The sequence below is a fragment of the Hyperolius riggenbachi genome, chromosome 1 (assembly GCF_040937935.1).
Source record: "Hyperolius riggenbachi isolate aHypRig1 chromosome 1, aHypRig1.pri, whole genome shotgun sequence".
Classification (NCBI taxonomy): domain Eukaryota; kingdom Metazoa; phylum Chordata; class Amphibia; order Anura; family Hyperoliidae; genus Hyperolius; species Hyperolius riggenbachi.
In genome coordinates, this window is record NC_090646.1 from 465,565,044 (window position 1) to 465,586,737 (window position 21,694).

The 21,694-nt window shown below is 41.7% G+C and overlaps 1 protein-coding gene across 6 annotated transcripts in view; it reads right to left on the reverse strand.

Moving 5' to 3' along the window:
• Positions 1-21,694, reverse strand: part of RBM19 (RNA binding motif protein 19) — a 253,651-nt gene that overhangs the window by 173,511 nt on the left and 58,446 nt on the right. For all 6 annotated transcript variants that reach the window (XR_011021994.1, XR_011021996.1, XR_011021997.1 and 3 more), the window contains exons 16-21: positions 21,308-21,422; positions 20,958-21,088; positions 20,785-20,845; positions 18,066-18,145; positions 15,167-15,222; positions 233-349 (exon numbers count right to left, since the gene is read on the reverse strand). Coding sequence is in view for 3 of the 6 variants with exons in the window: in XM_068239762.1 (XP_068095863.1) it covers positions 233-349; positions 15,167-15,222; positions 18,066-18,145; positions 20,785-20,845; positions 20,958-21,088; positions 21,308-21,422 (560 nt within the window). In the remaining 3 variants the exon portion in view is untranslated. The remainder of the gene's footprint in view (positions 1-232; positions 350-15,166; positions 15,223-18,065; positions 18,146-20,784; positions 20,846-20,957; positions 21,089-21,307; positions 21,423-21,694) is intronic.

Sequence of the window (21,694 nt, forward strand, 5' to 3'; positions counted from 1 at the left end):
CACTCCATTCCATTGCATACAACGCTACACACACTGCACAACACAATACGCAGAAATTCACAATCAGGTAGTAATAAGATGACAAGATGCTGTAACATTACACACAGCATACTAATGTATGTATCTGCTCATATACACCAAAATTCCAAAGCATTGTCCACAAGCACAGTACCAGAGCTCCCCCTGGTGAACACATTGCGCTACAGCAAGACAGCATGAACGGTTCGCTAACCTGAACAGCTCTCGGATTTCCTTAACAGTAGCCTGGAAAGGTACATTTCGAACAAGAATCTTTGTGCTCTTCTGCTTTTTGGAAATCTGTTTTTTCCGATCAGTAGATTCCGTTTTACTGCAAGGAAGAAAAAAAAATTAAATAAAAACATACTGACAGACCACACACAACATTACAGAAAAACAAAAACGTAGAATGCGAACCCACCTTTTCCCTTTAATACAGCATCAGTACTCTTAAACCAAGGATTTAAATACATGGGGCCCTATGGCTCGGGGTACTTGGGTTTGGATCAGGGGGTACATGAACTTGTCATGGACAGTTTTTATACAGTAAGTTTGTGAATAAAAAATATGGTGACTCGTACAAAAATAAGTCTGGATAAATATTTTAATTAATTAAAAGCATACAGAGATCTGTAAAGCATTGAGGGATGTTTTATACTGAAAATCGCAAACGAAGTGTGATTTCTTTGCAATTTTTCTGCAACTGCGTTTTGCAATGAAATACAGCATGTGGGACAATTGCAATCGGGCAAAATTGGATCATACTAGTATAAAACGGTTCCAGTGAATACGCCGAACAAATGAACATGTCAAAGGGTATTTAAGATGCTATTTACTATCAGGGGTACTCTGCAAACACTGTGTGGCATAAACACACTGTAATATCATTGAGAAAAACTGCTGTTATGCCTGGCACACAAGACAATTTCCCATCAGATCGATGGGTCGACATTTATAATTTTCAGGTAATCAGGTTTCTGATCGATTTTGTACAGAAGTGAAAATTATTGGGTCTCTCAGAAATGATTGGTTCGACTCTTTATGTCTGGGGTCATTGCCATCTGCATTGTGGGACTTATCACATACCTCCCTGACTGCACCACACTATGCATAACATTTGTATTTACTCCTGAGTTCTTGTGTTGGCTTTTAGTCAAGTCTTCTATGAAGACTATTTTTGACCATATTTCTTTGGACTGTAGAGCAGTAATTCTCTACACTATTTGATATTTACCCTTTATGAAAGCCTGTGCTTACTAAGTACCCCCTGGAATTAGTAATATCTCAAATGATCCCATGGCACATAAACATTTATTAACAGTACACCTTTATTATGTGTACATCATTTCCAATCATTCCCTGTTGCTTTTAATCATCTAAACTGCATATTGAGATTTAGTTACATATAACTAAAAATGTTCTAAAACACAACATTTGTTATATGTAATCAACTTTATCAAGCACCCCTGAGGTATGTGTACCACATATTGTGAACCTAGGCTGTAGAGGGTTTGTGCAAAGCTATCTTGGATTTCTACATGTCTGAGCTGATGATGCGACTGGACATCTTCTAACTGTGAAAGGAAACTAGCATGAGGTCTTTCATATGCTGTGCTGTCTCCCTAGCCAACCGCTGTGTTATGTCTTTAATATTGCAGTTTCTTTTTGCTTCTGTGGAAGAGCTTGGATGACACACCTGGAAACTCCTGTCTGCCTTGAAGTTGCTGCCTGTGGGAGACCTTGTTGATGCAATAAGACTACCTTGTTTTGTGTTCCAGTGCTCAGCCATGTCACAGTATAAGATTTATTTTCATACTGAAATTCAGAGACCGCAGCTTGCTAGTCACTTTTCCTAACTCGGTTTCATTTCTCTAACCTAGCTGATTTGATTAAAAAAACAGGTTTTTAATTATTATACCATATTACCCATTGACCATTAGCCCTTGCTGGAGATAACTGTTTAACCATGGCTGTAAAATATTCCACTCTGGTTATAACAGATATTGATTTGATGTAGGTTTTTTTCCTTTGAATGCACTATGCAAAACAATTGATAACTCTATTCAATGCATTATTTTTAAAACATACTTGCTCTATGGCAGTATTTCATGGGATTAGTATGTGTGTTTGCATATAAAGTACAGAAAGTAACCATTGTTTTAATCAAAGAAACATTTCATTTTAGACACACTGCATCTTCTATTTCTCCACATAATCTTCCTTTAGGAGGCATTTATCATATCTTACATGGTTTTCAACCCATTTGTTGTAGTAGCAGTATACATTTTACATATTGGGTTGGAGAAACAGAGAGGGGGGGGGGGGGGGGGCTTCACATGGATGCTGCTGAACAAACAGTTATTGGCGTTCTGTGATCATGTGACAAGTGGCACATGGAGACCGGTTAACCTGACAGATGCAAGTTGAATTACAGTACATATGCAGAAAATGGTTGGCACCATTCGAAGTAGTGAGCCAAGAGACTTATGCAGTTTGAAAAGGCTTGTTAGCCTGAAATAGTGGTCTCTCACTGCTGCCTTTTTACCTTATGTAATAAAAGAGCTTAATTTGCTGCTTCGAGTCGTGCCGATCATTTTCTATATGTAGACCTTGCAGACCCCTTGACACAAAGGGGTAAAAGTAAAAGTCTTGGCACACCACACTTCTGGTGCACTCCGCCGGGCGGATCGCTGGTAACCAGTCTTATCACCCGAACGATAGTCTGTACACACGTCGGATTTGACGCGAAAGCGTCCGAACGACGGAACGTTCAAACGACGGGTCGTTCGCTAAAATCCGACGTGTGTATGGGCCTCTAGACAGTAGATTAAAGATAAATTACACTGAAAGAATTTGGACATACCCTCAAAATAAGCTCTAGAAAAATGTTTAGGATTTTTGAGGATATTCAAAATATAAGCCTTGCTCCAAAAATAAGCCTGCTGGAGAAACAATGTAGAACAAATAAACCCTTTACCAAGGAAAGTAGAAATGCCCAATAGAATCACAATCAAAACATCATGCAACTCAATACAAAACAATAATGGTTGGCAAGTGCCAGACTTTGGGCAAATGTAGATTATTGTACATGGGAAAAGGAAATAGAGCAACAAGAAATTAATGATGGAATTCAGGGTTTCAAGAGTAGGGCTGGGTTCACATTGTCACAAAAAAAAAAAAAAACCTTCTGTTTTAGCAGAGCGTAACGGATCCTATTATTATTTAAATAGTGCTGACATCTTCCGCAGCACTTTACAAAGTATATATAGTTCTGTCAATAACTGTCCCTCAAAGGGGCGCACAATCTAACCCCTACCATAGTCATATGCCAATCATAGTTTAGGGACATTATTAGGGGGAAGCTAATTAACTTATCTGCAGGTTTTTGGGATGTGGGAAGACACCCACACAGACACTGGGAGAACATACAGACTCCTTGCAGATAGTGCCCTGGCTGGGATTCGAACCGGGGACCCAGCGATGCAAGACGAGAGCTCTATCCACTACGCCACCATTCTGCCCCCTTTGCAGAGCAAAGGGAGATACATTCACATCAGTCCATTTGTTCCTTTCCAATGAAGCAAACACAAATTTGAGTTGCCTGTGAAAATTCCAGATCGGCTGGACAAACGCCGATGCCGGCTGGTATAATCGAGTGTTTGGCGATAGGGAATGGAACACAAAGATGAAAAACAGATGCCCAATGTAATAAACTGATCAGTTTGAAACTGAAAATGGATCAGTTTTTTACAGGATCAGTTTTTGATCTGTGCAATACCCAGAACGGAATGACATGATTACAGAACGGAATGACATGATTATATTTCAATAAATGTTGATTTACTGTTCAAGAATATTGTTTGTTGTTCAGGGAATAATAAGACACCACCTGAAAAGTCCTAACATATTTTGGAGCAAAAATTAAAGACTTATTTTTGGGGAAACATGATACACATTTTTAAGAAACACTTTTCATTTCTAATGATAAAATAAATAATACCTACAATAGATGTCTGCTGACCAAAATTACTAAATAATATAGGTTCAGATGACAGTCCAATCTTTCTACAAGCATCCTTCTTGATCTACACCTGACCCTGTTTGGGGTAATAGCAATCACAATTGATACTGTATTCATCTACAGTGGATGGCTACCTGCTGTTGTCTGCCCCCCCCCCCCCTTAATACAGCACTGTATATGCCACTTGGAAGAGCTGAGAATGCATATCTGTGTGGGGCATTGCTATGCAGGTGGAAGATAATAGTTGGATCATCATAAATAATTCTCAAGTTTGTACACAGCTTTTAAGTAGGTCATTTCATAGCACTTTTATATTGAACTAAGGGTATTTTAGCAACATAATCATGTTTTCTATCAAATGTTTCTGCTTATGAAAGACTATTCATAAAACCCCATAGCACTGGGCAGCACAGTGGCTCAGTAATAGCTGAAATGGGCTACTGAAGGGACAGGAACAGACATGAATGGTATGAATGAATGTAATATGTTGGCACTGTAAAAATAAAAAAATGAACAACACTGAAAAGCAAAAGGGTGAAAACAACACCATGCTTAACTGCAATGCATTCATGAAATCACCACCGTTCACATTTCCAAGGCACACATAAATGGCATCTCAGATTAGCGGAGACCTTCTCTAAAAAATAATAGAGTTCTCCAACTCTGACCTGCAGCACTCGTTCCAGCCTACTACCTGTGATATTTAAAGGCCTCACATAATGCTAAACAGGCCACATCTGTGCCTCTAATAGGCTTCCGTGTTGAAAAAGTCAACTACTAACAAGCTACACAACATGGCAAATTCAAAAAAATATATAGAATTGTGATTTTCTTAATCTAAATGAATAGTTCTTTTATATCAACAATATACTTAATGCATGAATTTTGCAAACATTAGTTGTGCATTATCGTCTGTTTTATACAAATGGGGTTAAAGGAAATCTTCCCTTCTGTTACAAAGTGATATAAACCAAATAACTGCTGCAAATGTTATTTTGTTGCAGTTGTGGCTTGCACCCACAGGTAGATTGTACTTTGAGGCAGCTCACAAGCTGAAAAAGTGTGGGCACCTTTAGTGTACAGGATTCCCAGAACTCTGTATCAGGGCTGGAACCCACAGGAGCGCTTTTGGCAGCGTTTTGGCAGCACTGCGATACGCTAGCAGTTTGCCAAAACGCTGGGCTAATGTTAATGGATGGGGCAACTTCCACAGGAGCGTTTGCGTTTCTCAGAAACGCAAACGCAGGACCTGCAGCATTTTGGGAGCGTTAGCGCTTCAATGTAAAGTATTGAACCGCTAGCGGAAACACTCAGCAAAACCTAAACTGAGCGGTTTTGCTAGCGTTTTGCGGTTCAGCACACTGTAACAAAATGAAAAATAATTCACAGGACCAATCAGGATAAAAACGCAAAACGCAAAACGCTACGCACCCGCTGGGCAAAAAAATACAATGTTGCAAAACATGACCAAAAACGCACACGAATCCACTTGCAAACCGCTCAGACAAAACGCTAGCGGTTGCGTTTTGCGTTTGCTGATTTCAGTGGGTTCCAGGCCTCAGGGCTGGTGCACACCAGAGCAGTTCTGGAACGTTTTTAAAAATGCTAGCTGTTTGAAAACTGCTTGGCGAATGTATTTCAATGGGCTGGTGCACACCAGAGCGGTTTATTTTTTTTCCACAAACGCAAACTCGGGAGGATGCAGCATTTTGTTTACATTTCTGAGGCGTTTCTGCCTCAATATTAAAGAGACTCTGTAACATTAAAAAACGCCCCTGGGGGGTACTCACCTTCGGGTGGGAAGCCTCAGGATCCTAATGAGACTTCCACGCCAGTCCTCTGTCCCACGGGGGTCTCGCTGCAGCCCTCCGAACAGCCGGCGACAGACCCGACTGTGACTTCAATATTTACCTTTGCAGGCTCCAGCGGGGGCGCTGTGGCTGCTGTCGGCTCCGAAGTAGACGGAAATACCCGATCTCATTAGGGTCCGCTCTACTGCGCAGGCGCCGGAGACTTGCGCCTGCGCAGTAGAGCGGACCCCGACGGCGATCGGGTATTTTCGCCTACCTTCGGAGCCGACAGCCGTCAGAGCGCCTGCGCTGGAGCCGAGAAGGTAAATAATGACGTCACCCGCTGTACAGAGGGCTGCAGCGAGACCCCCCGAGGGACGGAGGACGGCGTGGGAAGCCCTCATTAGGATCCTGAGGCTTCCCCCACCCGAGGTGAGTACCCCCCAGGGGACGTTTTCACGTTACAGTTCCTCTTTAAAGTATAGGAAAGTGGAAAACCGCTCTGAAAACTGCTAGATCAGAGCGGTTTTCCAGGCGTTTTTGTTAGCAGAAGCTGTTCAGTAACAGCTTTACTGTAACAATATATGAAATTTGCTACACAAAACCGCTCCAAAAACCGCTAGGTATGTTTAGAAATCTCTCTAAACATGCCTAGGAATCGCTCTAAAATCTGCTTCAAAACCTCTAGCGTTTTGCAGATCTGCTAGAGGTTTTTCGTGTGCACTGGCCCTGATGGAAGGTGCAAATTTAGAATATACCTTGCACTATATGAAGGTTTCTTGGTCAATACTAGGGTTTCTCGACATTATTACTTCATGTACACATTTATGAAAGGTGAGGTTTGCAGTTCCCTTGCTGTGGATAACAGCATTTAAAGACCCCTTGACACATGTTTGTCAGGAATAATTAATAGCTTATGTATAAATGCTTTTAAAAATGTTCTCTATACCTTTAACTAAAAATGCTTACTTAGGCTTATTTACACAGTAAAACCCCGTTATTCGGAATTCAGTTACCCCTGAAGTCTCAAGCCAACCAGGAAAAAAAATCCTAGTCTTGCAGGATGCATAAATCATTTTGCAATTCTTTATACAGTCATTTCATCAGTAGCGTATGGGTCACTATAGCCTCCATAGCGATTGCTATGGGGCCTGTAACCAGGGAAGGTTCAGTGTTGAGTGGCCGGCAGTGATAAGGAGACATGGTGGCCTACTGAGATGCAGAATAGCGCAAGTAGAGCATAGAAAATAACTCCCTTCTCCAGGTTCCACAGCTTTCTACCATCTCCAAGTGTCCCCGTATCCTGGACTATAGCATCTCCTTTCCTCACATTACCAGCCAAGACTACTTCTGGCTCCCTATATTAGGAGGAGGGGTGTCACTCTGCTATCTATACTGGGTTTCCACATCTGGTCACCAATGCTGAAGGCGGCTACATCATCTGGGGCAGAGGGGAGCTGCTTCTGGCTGTCTCTATACTTGGGGGAGTGGTGTGTGTGTGTGGGGGGGGGGGGAGGGGGGGGGGGGGGGGGGGCGGGGGAGGCAGGACTACTTCTGGCCATCTGTGCTGGGGTGCTCACATCTTGCTTCCTACACTGGGGGGGGGGTCACATCTAGCCACCTATACAATGGATGGGTTAATGGAACAAAAAAGTGGATAGAAACCACTCACTCCATTTCAGCGACAGTGCCAGGGCCAGGACAGCCAATCCGAAAGCAAATATCAAACACAGGAGGGTCTGCACAGTGTCCGCAGAACAATTGATTATTTCATTATGGGCGTATCCAAAAGTCATCATATCATTCAACTATGAATTGAATGATATGATGACTTTGGATACATCCATAATAAAATAATCAATTTTCTGCGGACACTGTGTAGACCGTCCCTTGTTTGACATTTTCTTCCGGATGGGTTAATACTGGGGGATACCTCGGGCTGCCAATACTGACTGGAGATTTACTCCATATTGAAGGGCATCTTTAGGTACCTAAAACTGGTGTGTGGGGCTTAAACCAAAATTTTGCTGTTGATCCAATAATTCCTACCTGCACCCTTGCTGATCATAGTATAACAATTAGTTTTAAAAACGTATCCAAAGAAGGCAATTGTTAAGGGCCACCGATAATGACTGTTCTTGAGGTGGTGTGGGCAGAACCTACAGAAATGTATTTAGAGGCATGCTTAGTACGTTGTGGCAAGTAAATACTAAAGAATGAGATGGAAGAAAAATAGAAACAGAGCAGAAAAACTCCCGTAGGAAATCTTGGACCGTTAAAATATGAGCTAAAATAGTTCACCCAAATGAGAAAAATGTCTCTACGCTCTTTAGGGACTCCAGAAGATGTTACACAGTATCAGGTGATCAGTTCATATTGCACATCTAAATGGATGGCAAATATAGCAGGTTTTTATTAGATTCTTTCTTTTCTCCACCTGGGCGGATCATGTAATTACAGTAATGTGAAAAACTATTTGCCCCCTTCCTGATTTCTTAGTTCTTTTGCATGTTTGTTACACTTAAATGTTTCTGCTCATCAAAAAACCGTTAACTATTAGTCAAAGATACATAATTGAACACAAAAATGCAGTTTTAAATGATGGTTTTTTATTATTTAGTGAGGAAAAAAAAACTCTCTCAAATCTACATGGCCCTGTGTGAAAAAGTGATTGCCCCCCCCTTGTTAAAAAATAACTTAGCCGTATATACTCGCAAGCAAGCCGACCCGCATGTAAGCGACCCCCAACTGTCACCTGAAAAAACAGGAAAAATGATTGACCCCCATATAAGCCAGGGGTAGGAAATTCTGGCCGCCTTATTCCCCTAGTGTGTCCCAGTATAGCTAGTATAGTTCCCAGTATCGCTAGTATAGTGCCCCAGTATAGCTAGTATAGTACCCAGTATAGCTAGTATAGTACCCAGTATAGCTAGTATAGTGCCCAGTATAGCTAGTATAGTGCCCAGTATAGCTAGTATAGTGCCCAGTATAGTGCTCAGTATAGCTAGTATAGTGCTCAGTATAGCTAGTATAGTGCTCAGTATAGCTAGTATAGTGCCCAGTATGGGTAGGTTAGTGCCCCAGTATAGCTAATATAGTGCTCAGTATAGCTAGTAAAGTGCCCCAGTTTAGCTAGTAAAGTGCCCCAGTTTTAGCTAGTATAGTGCTCAGTATAGCTAAGGTATAAGTGCTCAGTATAGCTAGTATAGTGCTCAGTATAGCGAGTATAGTGCCCCAGTTTAGCTAGTGTAAGTGCAGTATAGCTAGTATAGTGCTCAGTATAGCTAGTATAGTGCCCCAGTTTAGCTAGTATAGTGCTCAGTATAGCTAGTATAGTGCTCAGTATAGCTAGTATAGTGCTCAGTATAGCTAGTAAGTGCCCCAGTTTAGCTAGTATAGTGCTCTGTATAGCTAGTATAGTGCTCAGTATAGCTAGTATAGTGCTCAGTATAGCTAGTATAGTGCTCAGTATAGCTAGTAAAGTGCCCCAGTTTAGCTAGTATAGTGCTCAGTTTAGCTAGTATAGTGCTCAGTTTAGCTAGTATAGTGCTCAGTATAGCTAGTATAGTGCTCAGTATAGCTAGTATAGTGCTCAGTATAGCTAGTATAGCTAGTAAAGTGCCCCAGTTTAGCTAGTATAGTGCTCAGTATAGCTAGTATAGTGCCCCAGTATAGCTAGCATAGTGCCAGTATGGGTAGGTGGGTGGGTAGGTAGTTAGTGCCCCTCCCCGCGTCCCCCCGCGCCGCCGCTGCTATTACCTTAGGCGGCGCCGCTTCCTCTATCCCCGTCCTGCTCCGGTAACTAATTCAACAGCAGCGCGCCTCTCGCTGCTGTGATGACGGAGGAAACCATAGAGAGCGGCTTCCCTGTAGTGGCGATGCCGTTACTATGGGAACCGCTCTCTATGGTTTCCTCCGTCATCACAGCAGCGGGGGGCGCGCTGCTGTGAATTAGTTAGTTATCGGAACAGGACAGGGATAGAGGAAGCGCCGCCGCCTAAGTTAATAGCAGCGGCAGGCCGCGGAGAGGGGCACCACCTACCCAGCCACCTACTCATGACTCGCAAGCAAGCCCGACCCCCCAACTTTTGGGCCACTTTTGGGGGGTGAAAAATTTGGCTTGCTTGCGAGTATATACGGTAACTATGGTTTATCACACCGGAGTTCAATTTCGGTAGTCACCCCAGGCCTGATTACTGCCACACCTGTTTCAATCAAGAAATCACTTAAATAGGAGCTATCTGACACAGAGAAGTAGACCAAAAGCACCTCATGCCAAGATCCAAAGAAATTCAGGAACAACTGAGAACAAAAGGAATTGAGATCTATGAGTCTGGTAAAGGTTATAAAGCCATTTCTAAAGCTTTGGGACTCCAGCGAACCACAGTGAGAGCCATTATCCACAAATGGCAAAAACATGGAACAGTGATGAACCTTCCCAGGAGTGGCCGGCCGACCAAAATTACCCCAAGAGCGCAGAGAAAAAACATCCGAGAGGCCACAAAAGACCCCAAGACAACATCTAAAGAACTGCAGGCCTCACTTGCCTCAATTATGGTCAGTGTTCACGACTCCACCATAAAAAAGAGACTGGGCAAAAAACGGCCTGCATGGCAGATATCCAAGGCGCAAACCACTTTTAAGCAAAAAGAACATTAGGGCTCGTCTCAATTTTGCTAAAAAACATCTCAATGATTTAAATAATAAAACTCATGCGAGTTTGATTATTTTAATCAGATGTTTGCATGCATGAGTCAATTTGGCAGCATAGAAATCTAGCCAGTGGATCCTGAATTTTTTTTTTTTTTTTTTGATATCCAGGTATATGACTAGAAGGAGGCTGAAATTAGGTTCAGAGTGTGCAAGGTAATTAATTGATGTGTTTTAATAAATGTTGCATTGATTTTATATGCAGAGGCGCATGAGTTTTATTTTTTATGTTTTTTTTGCTGTATAGTGACGGAGTCTATATTAACTTATTGCTGCCAGTGAAAATATTTTTCAAGCGCTACAATCTTCAAATTAATTTACATCTCAATGATTGCCAAGACTTTTGGGAAGATACCGTGTGGACCGACGAGACAAAAGTTGAACTTTTTGGAAGGTGTGTGTCTCGCTACATCTGGCGTAGAAGTAACACAGCATTTCAGCAAAAGAACATCATACCAACAGTAAAATATGGTGGTGGTAGTGTGATGGTCTGGGGTTGTTTTGCCGCTTCAGGACCTGGAAGGCATGCTGTGATAGATGGAACCATGAATTCTACTGTCTACCAAAAAATCCTGAAGGAGAATGTCCGGCCATCTGTTCGTCAACTCAAGCTGAAGCGATCTTGGGTGCTGCAGCAGGACAATGACCCAAAACACACCAGCAAATCCACCTCTGAATGGCTGAAGAAAAACAAAATGAAGACTTTGGAGTGACCTAGTCAAAGTCCTGACCTGAATCCTATTGAGATGTTGTGGCATGACCTTAAAAAGGCGGTTCATGCTAGAAAACCCTCAAACAAAGCTGAATTACAACAATTCTGCAAAGATGAGTGGGCCAAAATTCCTCCAGAGCGCTGTAAGACTCGTTGCAAGTTATCGCAAACGCTTGATTGCAGTTATTGCTGCTAAGGGTGGCCTAACCAGTTATTAGGTTCAGGGGGAAATTTCTTTTTCACACAGGGCCATGTAGGTTTTGAGTTTTTTTTCCTCACTAAATAATAAAAACCATCATTTAAAACTGCATTTTGTGTTCAATTATGTTATGACTAATAGTTAGCGGTTTTTGATTAGCAGAAACATTTAAGTGTGACAAACATGCAAAAGAATAAGAAATCACTAAGGGGGGCAAATAGTTTTTCACATCACTGTATAGCAGTCAAACCATCAGTTAGCACTTTAAGTCAAAAAATCCTTGAAGAGTTTGGAAGGGTTTTCTGATTGAGCTTTGCTATACACTCAGGATGAGTGGTAGACTCTTGAAATGTTATGGAAAGCATACAGTGCTGTGTTGAAGTATTTCAAAGACGGAAGTACTTTAAGGCTGCTTTCACAGTAAGACGTTACAGGCGCACGTTAGTGCAGCCTGTAACGCAGCCCAATAGATAGTAATGTAAAATCAATGGGCTGTTCACAGTGCCCACATTGCATTACAGGGTAACGCTGCACGTTCTGGGAAAGTGCAGCATGCAGTACGTTATATGTGGCTTTAGCCGTGTTAGACTGTGTGCACATGCTCAGTAATGTTGGAGGAGGAGGTCGCCCCTCTTCCTCTGCGGCCAGCCACATGGCTAATTAATATTCACTGCACTGTGGAGACTCGTGGTGGGACTGTAGTGTTGGCCGGATCATGAACGAATCGTTCATTTGATCTGGATCTTTTTTGTCGAATCATCCGGATCATCACAATGAAAGATTCGGTTCACAGTGGATGTCTGTCTGGAAGAAACAGGAACATACAGAATGTACAGTGCAGGGAAAGTCCTGTCATGCTAGTCATTTCACCCCCAGTCTGCTTCCCTAGTAAAATGATTCAAATGATTCGTTTTAAAGATCCGGATCTTTTCAATGATCCGATTGAAATGATCTGAATCCTTAAAAAGATCCGAACTTCTTATCACTAACCTGGAGCAGCTGCTTTGAGAGCTGCATTAACGCAGCTCAATCTGACATCCAACTTCAACACCACCATGCGTTGCGTTAGGGGCACGTTATGCGACCTTAACGTTCCCAAAAACGCAACGTCTTGGTGGGAAAGTAGCCTTAAGGGAACCTTAACTGAGAGGAATATGGATGTTTCCTTTTAAACAATACCAGTTGAATGGCAGTCCAGTTGATCTCTTTGGCTACAGCAGTGGCTGAATCACACACCTGAAAAAAGCATGCAGCTAATCCAGTCTGACTTCAGTCAGAGCACCTGATCTGCATGCTTGTTGATGGGCTGTGGCTAAAAGTATTAGAGACACAGGATCAGCAGGAGAGTCAGGCAACTGACATTATTTTAAAAGGAAAAATCCATCTCCTTCTCAATTTAGGTTCAACACCATATTAGTGAATGGCAATGCATTTTCAGGGAGCAAACAATCACTGTGGTTAGGAGGAATGTCAATACTGCCAAAGCTAACAAACTGTTGCTAGAAGAATGAATACTCACTATGGCCTCAATTCACTAAACAGTTTAGACTAGTCTACTGATGGTTTTTAGTCTACTGATGGTTTGGTCAGTTGCATCAAACAGGAATTCACTATTACCAAATGTTTTAGACCTGGCCTTTACCATTTGGTAATTAGGTGGGTAAAGCAAGGGAAATGATCAAAAGATGCAATTCACAAACAAGTAGCTATGACTGACATCCTTCTCCTTTGATGAGCTCTCCTCTGCATACAATTAAACTCCTGCATAAATAATTCAAAAGGTTCCATCCTCACATCTAAAATACCTCACAGAATTACTTTACCAACAGAAATTAGCTGGTCTAATCTCTGTCAGAAAAAGTGGGCATGGTTACTCCTTGTTTACCTTTGTGAATTGTGTAATTACTGAAAGTTAGAGCAGGTCTGTAAACAGGTCTAAAACATTACACCAAACCATCAGTAGACTAAAAACCACCTGTAGACTAGTCTAAACTGCTTAGTGAATTGAGGCCAATAATGTCTTAAAAAGGTACCTGAAAATAAAAAAGTGCCCCAAATGGGGGTACTTACCTCAGGAGAGGGAAGCCCCTGGGTCCTCTAGAGGCTTCCTGTCAGCCTTCACTAGGCCATTCCAGCGCTTCCCAAAAGAGCACATGCTCAGTAGCACAGACCCGCTTGGGCTTCAGTGGAAAAAGGCAAGCCTGATTGGCTCTGTGCTACTGCGCAGGTGCGAGCCATCTGTGCCTGCATAGTAACACAGAGCCAATCTAGCTCAGCTTTTCCAAGCTACTGCACAGACAGATCAAGTTTATTGCAGCAGCGCATGCACAAAATATCTGCAGCAATGATTCTACAAATAAATGGGTGAGTGCATAATTGTTGCACAAATACATCTCCCTGCGAAGTGCCATGGTTTGGAGGTGAGAGAGATATGGAGGCTGCCATTTTTATTTCCTTGTAAACAATGCTGATTGCCTGGTAGCCCTGTTGATCTTCTGGCATAAATAGTGTCTGAGTCAAAACCCTGGAACAAGCATATGGCTAATGCATTTAAACCTGAGTCAGCGTACCTGATCTGCTGCATGCTTGTTCAGGGTCTGTGGCTAAAAGCTTTAGAGACAGAGGATCAGGAGGACTGCCAGGCAACGGGTATTGTTTAAAAGACAATAAATATGGCAGCCTCCATATCCCTCTCACCTCGGGTTAAATAATGAAGACGTGGATACCTGAGGAGTGCAGTGTAACAGGGGATTTAGTGGCTCAGAGGTGTAAGCAGGACAGAATCTTGGCCAGTCCGCAGCCATCCCTATTCATTTTGGATCACTCTACTGCATCAATGATCCTGAGGACAGATCCAAAATGAACAATGAGAGCTGGAGATCAAGCCACCTCTAGTGTGTAATAATTGTACATTCATGTTTGCTGAGCATCTATCATTCACACAATGACCCCTAGGTGTCAACACACAGTTCTCTTCAAGCTGTCCTCTAATGTTCCCCCTGTATAGTGCAGACAGAGGGTGTGGCTAAACAAGGACATGATTTTGGTGCTCTTCCAAACTTATCCTTTACACAGAAGAGATTGTTGTTAGGAAAAAAATCCTAAGAATCATGGGAAATGACGGAGGAAAATGTTACATTCTCACAGTCTGCCATAATGTTAAACACCTAAAATCTGCTGATCTCACCTAAAATCCGGGTCTTTGCCAGTGAAGAAGTTTAAGTTCACAATGGCTAATGCAAACCTATGATTATAGCTGTAAAGGGTAGTAACCTGGTAACTTACATACCTCGCAATAAAGGAAAGTGATTTACAAAACAGTTGTGATCAGGAAAAAAAATTGCAAATCACAAATGCATCACACTAATGGCAACGTTTGACACGGATTCCATTTGTTTGACTGTACCTAGTGCAATGGTTTGGAAACAGATCAAAATGCCAATAGAGGAAAATGGCCCTAATGTCACCATTCCAAAATAATGCAGGACTGAAAAATGTTTTATTTAATTTTAACTAAAGTGGGGTTTCTTCTTTACATTATTCTCTGATGGACAGACCAGATTACTGCCTTATATGACTGCCACTCAGCTGTATGTATACTGATGGTTTGTGACAAATTATCCTAGTCATTTATTCAAGTGTGTATGTTGTGTTTGCAAGACACCATACGGCAAATGCAAACTAAATATTGTGAATCTCACTACATGCCAACTTACCGGGTTGCCCGTTCAGAAAGTTTAACCTCCAGTTGATGCCCATCTACTGTGCAGTGCTGAATGGAAAAAAAACAATGAAAAAAAAAAGAAGCATAGTCACAATTGTCCTTTTATATGCTACCACTTTTGAACTCTGATTGGACCAATTATTTTTTTAATTTCACAAATCATTAAATAGAAACATCCTACACTTTATACCAGTTCACACTCATTATCAAACATGTTTTCCTCTTCCTGAAACTCCTCCACTTTGAAAAAAAGTGTGCCTTGTTCTCAATTACCTGCCAGAAGGCACTACTAGACCTCTTGCTGTGCTGCCAAACAACTCCCCCCCCCCCCCCCCAGCAGAGTCTATTGTTCCTCAAGAGGCTCTATTATCTTTTTATCTGCCAGCAAAGCTGTTTAATTATTTCACTGACTGGGCCACAGGCATTATACGGATTTCAATATAAAAACTGAATGCTAATAAGAGGTTTGATCCAATTAACTTTTGAATGACCACAAAAAAGAAATAGGTAGAAATAACAATTTTAATTTAATTCCAACTAATTTTCTACAAAATTGTATTTTCCTCCTTAAAAAAATAAATAAATAAAAAATAATACTAATACTCATGTTGTTAAAAAAGGTCCCCCCCCCCCCCCCCCCCACACACACACACACACACACACACACACAAATAATTGAAAAATCATAATAGACCATGCTATTTTGTTCATAAAGTGCATAAAGTTCAAGGGACAAATGTGCACATGCAAAGCTCTAACGCATTCCCAACCTGACACAATTCTTGTTTACAGTCCAATAGTGGTGGGATCTTAGCCAATCAAGTGGTTCCTAGTAACATGATCACAGTGATTATGCAGGAATCTGAATCTGTGCACTTCTGATCTCTGCTCTCATTGCAACACATAGGCAGCAGGTGGAAAGTGCTTAGCACTGGTTCCCGATGTTTTGTTGTCGCTTTTGGACCCCTAGAAGGGCAGAGAACCGTGCAGATGCCATGTCCCAGACAAGATAAAGGTATTTGCTTTGATGCTAACAGGAAGAGCAGCAGCTGCCATCACAGTCGTTTACAAACTGCTTCCAATTTTATGAATGAAATGGCGTTAGAGCCTTTTCAAATGGCGCTTTTGTCGATTGCCAAAACTGACGCGTTTACCGCCCCTGTGAACAGCCCATACAGTGAGCTTAGCAGTGAATACACTATATCACTACAATTTATTATTTTAACACTAGATCTCCCCAAAATTCTCGTGTGTGTGTTTGCCTTTTGTTTTATTTTTTTGGTATGCACAGCGTGGATTTGGTCTTGTGGGCAATTTTTATCATAGTATCCAAGCACTATACTGCCTAAGTAAGTTGCCTTAACAAAAGCTTAAGAGCTATGGTGCATTTTGCCAATGAGGTATAATGCAGAGGATGAATAAACAGACTGACTGAGTCTCCGTAGAAGCACCTGGGTGGCGTGAAACAGCTGTCAGGCATTCCTGTCCTCCACATCTGCATGTGTAAAAAGATGCATGAAAAGGCTAACAGGTGTAAGAGGGTCCATGTAAGGGTGTTCATGTGTAATACGGTGTGCATGATGGCAGTAATGTTTAAAAAGTGCAAGTAATGGCATCCATAGGTGGGGTAGCACATGTAAATGCACTCCCGTTTGAGGAGTTAGATGTGATGTCACATATAGGGGGTGCATGTAATGGCATTCACATCGATTGGGGCGCATGTAATAGTGTGCATGTTTAATGCTGTGTGTGCAGTGGTGTTAACCTTTAAGCAGCCAATTTAGAGGCTTGCAAGTGCTCCAGTCCGATTTATTTTAGCACATTTTTTTCTAATTTGTTAATTTCCCTGCTTCTAATTAGTACTGCTGTAATGTGTAATTATGGTCACTTGTCACAAGGGTGCAGTGCAAGACAAAAACAGAGGACTTCTGTTTTCAGTTTCTATATTTTCTGCTAGTAGAGAGAGATCAAAGCATTCTAAGAATTTACAGCACGAGTTCTGCCGACTGAGGTCAAAAGCAGGGCACTTATCTCAAACGAGATAACTCTAATGGAGTTGCTAATGCATTAGTTACATTTGTCACAGGCAGGGGCATTAAGACGTCAAGGGGCAAACATACTGGAAGTGCAGATTTCACAGGGCACAATGAATGGGGATTACTAAAATAGATCAACATGGGAGTTAGGTAAAATATGATCCTCTAAGCTACCCCTATCATAGCTCTGCCTCGGTTTTGTCCATGCCCATAAACTGCCAGCTCTCCTCCCCTCTATGCTTAACACTACAGCTCTCTTGTACTGTCATGACCACTTTTATTCGTGTTCTTTGAATAGCTTCCACCCTTCACACAGGTCTTAGGGTCCTTTTAAACTTAATCAGTTGCTCTAACTAATAATTGAAAGGAAAACTGATTTTCAAAGTAATGTCCATGTTTCCCTATGGCTCAGTTCCCACTTTGAACTGAAAGCTTTTTCCCAATGCACTGCTATGGAAAGTAACAATGCATCAGTTTTTCAGCGTATAGTGTAAAAAAAGCCTTAGGCTGCGCATTTTGTTGAGTCCTCTATATGATCAACTATAATCCACAGGCTGAAGGAAAATAAAGAGAGGCAGTCTTATTCTGGACTCCATTTTCTCAAAGCCAGCTCCCATCTTTAAGCTTGCTTATAACTTATGCATGCAGGTGTTCCACTCAAAATTCTGAAAAAGCATAGAAGTGCTAAACTGATCTTATTCATAAATACAAAAAGCTGTGCTGATAATAGCAAAAAATATAACAAAAGAGCACTAAAATGCATAGAAAAACATAAAAGCAAAAAAAAACAAGCAAAACGAAGCCAAAAAGGCAAAAAAATAAGTCTTTTTCAGCATAAAAGTCAGACAAGACTACCTGCAGCTGTCGTAGGGCTTTCTGTGCCTGTTCCGGCTTCTTATATTCCACAAAGCCAAACCCCATAGATAGGAGAGTACCTGAAGAAGAGAGACTACATTACAAATACTGACAGCAATGAAAAGAATATGAACAGTTGAGTTAACCCAGAATACTGATTCTTAACGGTACCAATTAAGCAGAGGGAAATAAAGGCAAATCTCACAGAAAATACGGTAGAGGTCTGTCAAGCTAAAATTCAGTCTGTTCAAGATGAAATGAGAATAGATATTCTCCAAAACAGAGAGAGCATCTGCAAACTCCAAACAACATCACAAGCATAAGACACATAGCAGAATATAACAGATCATGAAATCACAAGAATTCTCCATGTTCTATAGCCATAGTTCAGGCTTGTGTTTCGAAGCAATTTTTTTTTTTTTAAGAAATTAATTTGATCTGCGCAAGGATTTATGCATTGCCCATAAACCACATTCGAATTATTACTTTTTTTAACTCTATCCTGGCTTAGCCTGCAAAGCTGAGCTCCTGTGCAAATGTCAAAGACTGCATGGATGGACTGAACAGCATTTGGAAAGCTGACCAAACTCCTCCCAATCCCATAATCACCCACAGGATGTAGTCAAGGAGGAGGATCAAGTAGATGGACCACCGGCCAGTCTTCTCGCGTGAATATAAGATTTACCCTTCCTACCTAATCTTTGTGCTTTACAGCAGAGTTCCCCAACCCTGTCCTCAAGGCCCGCTAACAGTACATGTTTTGCAGGAAACCACACACAGTGACAGGTGCAGTAATTAGTGCTGCAGCAGAGCTGATTAACTACCTCTGTGGCTTTATACAAAACATGCTGTATACAAAACATGTTGGTGGGCTTTGAGGACATGGTTGGGGAACAATGCTTTACAGGAAGGAGCAGAGGGAGGAGAAGGGTATCATATGGTGAGGATTCTGCGTAGAGTATGAAACTCCCACTCTGCTGGCACATCTATATTTTGTGCACAGATTTATAGGTCATGTGACCAAAGGGATTTTTTCTGGAACAGCTGCTTCAAATATGAAAATTGTGTTACTAATAGAGATGGCTCGAACCTACAATTTTCTGTTCGCGAACCTCGAACTTCCAAAAAAGTTTGCGAACCTGCAAAATTTTCGAACCGCAATAGACTTCAATGGGCAGGCGAACTTGAAAAACTACAAACACTGTTTCTGGCCACAAAAGTGATGGAAAAGATGTTTCAAAGGGTCTAACACCTGGAGGGCGGCATGGCGGAGTGGGATACATGCCAAAAGTACCGGAGTTACGGATTTGACGCACAGCAGGGTTATAATCCCTAAAAGGCAGAAATCACATTGCATTGCTAAATTGGAGGCCTAAAGTGCTTAAAAACATCTTGCCTGTGTATACATGGATCAGCAGTTAGTGTAAGTAGTGTTCTGCTTCAAACTGACAGACCAAACTCACTGAGTAACGCACCGCAAGCAGTTGTTTGTGTAGTGATGGCCGTGCTGGGCTGGTGCGCATGATGGCGAGAGTGCAGGCGACGGCTGTTTTCAAGCCCATATGGACGGGCTGAGGTAGCTCAATGACAGAACAACAATGACTGTCAAGCTGATTGAATTTGGTCTGTCCACAATGAAGCTACGACCTTATTATCTTGAGTGTGTCACCCCCCCCCCCCCCCCCAACACACTCATATAGGTAATTGCTTCATTGTGATACACAAGTCCCTTTACCGCGGCAAGGTAACGATCACGAAGGGGAATTGACACATGTACATGCCTTTTGTTTTGTTGTTGCAGCTGCAGTGCAGCCAGAAAAATTAGGCATGTACACGCACCAGAATGTTTTATGTTTGGTAATATTATGTTTGGTAGTAGCTGCTGCTAGCAGCGGCAGCCATAAAAATTCAGGGATCCACCTGGAGTCCTGGACTCTGTTGGCGGTGGCGAGGAAGGCAGTCAAGCGGCCTGCAGGCAGAGATGCTGTGTGGGGACTGATTTAGTCTTGGGGCAGGCAGTCACACGGTATGCAGGCAGAGATGCTGTGTGTGGGAACTGACTTAGTGTTCGGGCAGGCAGTAGCTCTCCGGGATCCATGCCTCATTCATTTTGATAAAGGCGAGGTACTGAACACTTTTTTGACCTGACTGCTGGTGGTATAATACAATATGTAGTTACACAGGTGCAGTAAAATCTTTTAAATCCCTGATTCACATTCTGATATTTATCACATGGTGACATTTTTACTGTTGACAGGTGATGTAGCTGCTGCGTGCTTTTTTGGCAGTTGGAAACAGCTGTAAACAGCTATTTCCCAAAATGCAACAAAGTGCACAGACAGAAAACTGCCAGAAGTACCATGGTACTCAGAGCTTCTTGTGGGAGGGGTTTCACCACAATATCAGTCATACAGCGCCACCTGATGGTCTGTTTGTGAAAAGGAATAGATTTCTCATGTAAAAGGGGGTATCAGCTACTGATTGGGATAAAGTTCAATTCTTGGTCAGAGTTTCTCTCTAAAGTGATATTGGACATTTGTAAAATTAAAATATTTTAAAATAAAGCTTTAACCAATAGTATTCATTAGCTAAAGATCTTCCTTCAGCTCTGTATAGATTATTCATTAATCTATCACATTTTGGTCCATAAGACATTTTCCTAATCTACGGAATCTCAGTGAAGAAAAAAAAAAAAAAAAGTGTACCCCAACTCACTCACCCCGTTTGTCCTTCTTTTTTGAAATGCTACAAGATTTCACAGCTCCAACCTTTGAAAAGACCTAGAGTTAAAGAACAGGAAGTTATGATGACATTGTCACACTGAAGATTCTTATTCCATGCCTTCATCTTGATGAAGAAATACTGTGCACTAAACAAGGAGAGCATGCTTACCTCCTTCAGGGCTTCCTCACTGGTGCTGAAGTTGAGATTTTTAATAAACAACGTACAGCCTGGCAGGCTTTCTTCCTCCTCGTCTTCCTCTTCAGACTCATTCTGCTTCTCGCTCTGGCCTCCTTCATGCTCTGGAGGAATATTAACTAGGTCAAACAACTGTACATCATTAGCAGCCCTCTTTGTACATGTGCTAATGCAGAGACATACAAATGTATGACGGGGCTTCAGCCTGTCATTCGGAAGACAATACATAGGAAAATAAGCTGCAGATAATAAGCAGAACTATTCAGCTCTCATTTCAGCACCGGCAGCATAATAAGCTCCACTAATCACCTCTCCGTTCTCACCTTTCTCTTCTGTAACGCTCGGTTCATCTTTAACCGGCTCTGCTTTCTTTACAACAGGTGGGGAGCTGAATACGTTCATGGGAGCCCACTCCAGGTACAGAGGGACATGCTGAAACTAAGAGGGAAAACAAAAGCAGTTTCCTGTGTAAAGATGTGGAAATTTGTCACTCTGACAAAGTAACTGGAAGAGCTTAAAGCAAACCTGGGGTGAAAATAAATTGGCGTAACAGGACGATGAATGGTATAGGAAGATTGTAAGATTGTGTATTGTGTATTAGATCGATAGCCCAGTATAACTGTGATGTCTGTTGTTATAGGGAAGTGACAGTGATATATATATATATATATATATATATATATATATATATATATATATATATATATATA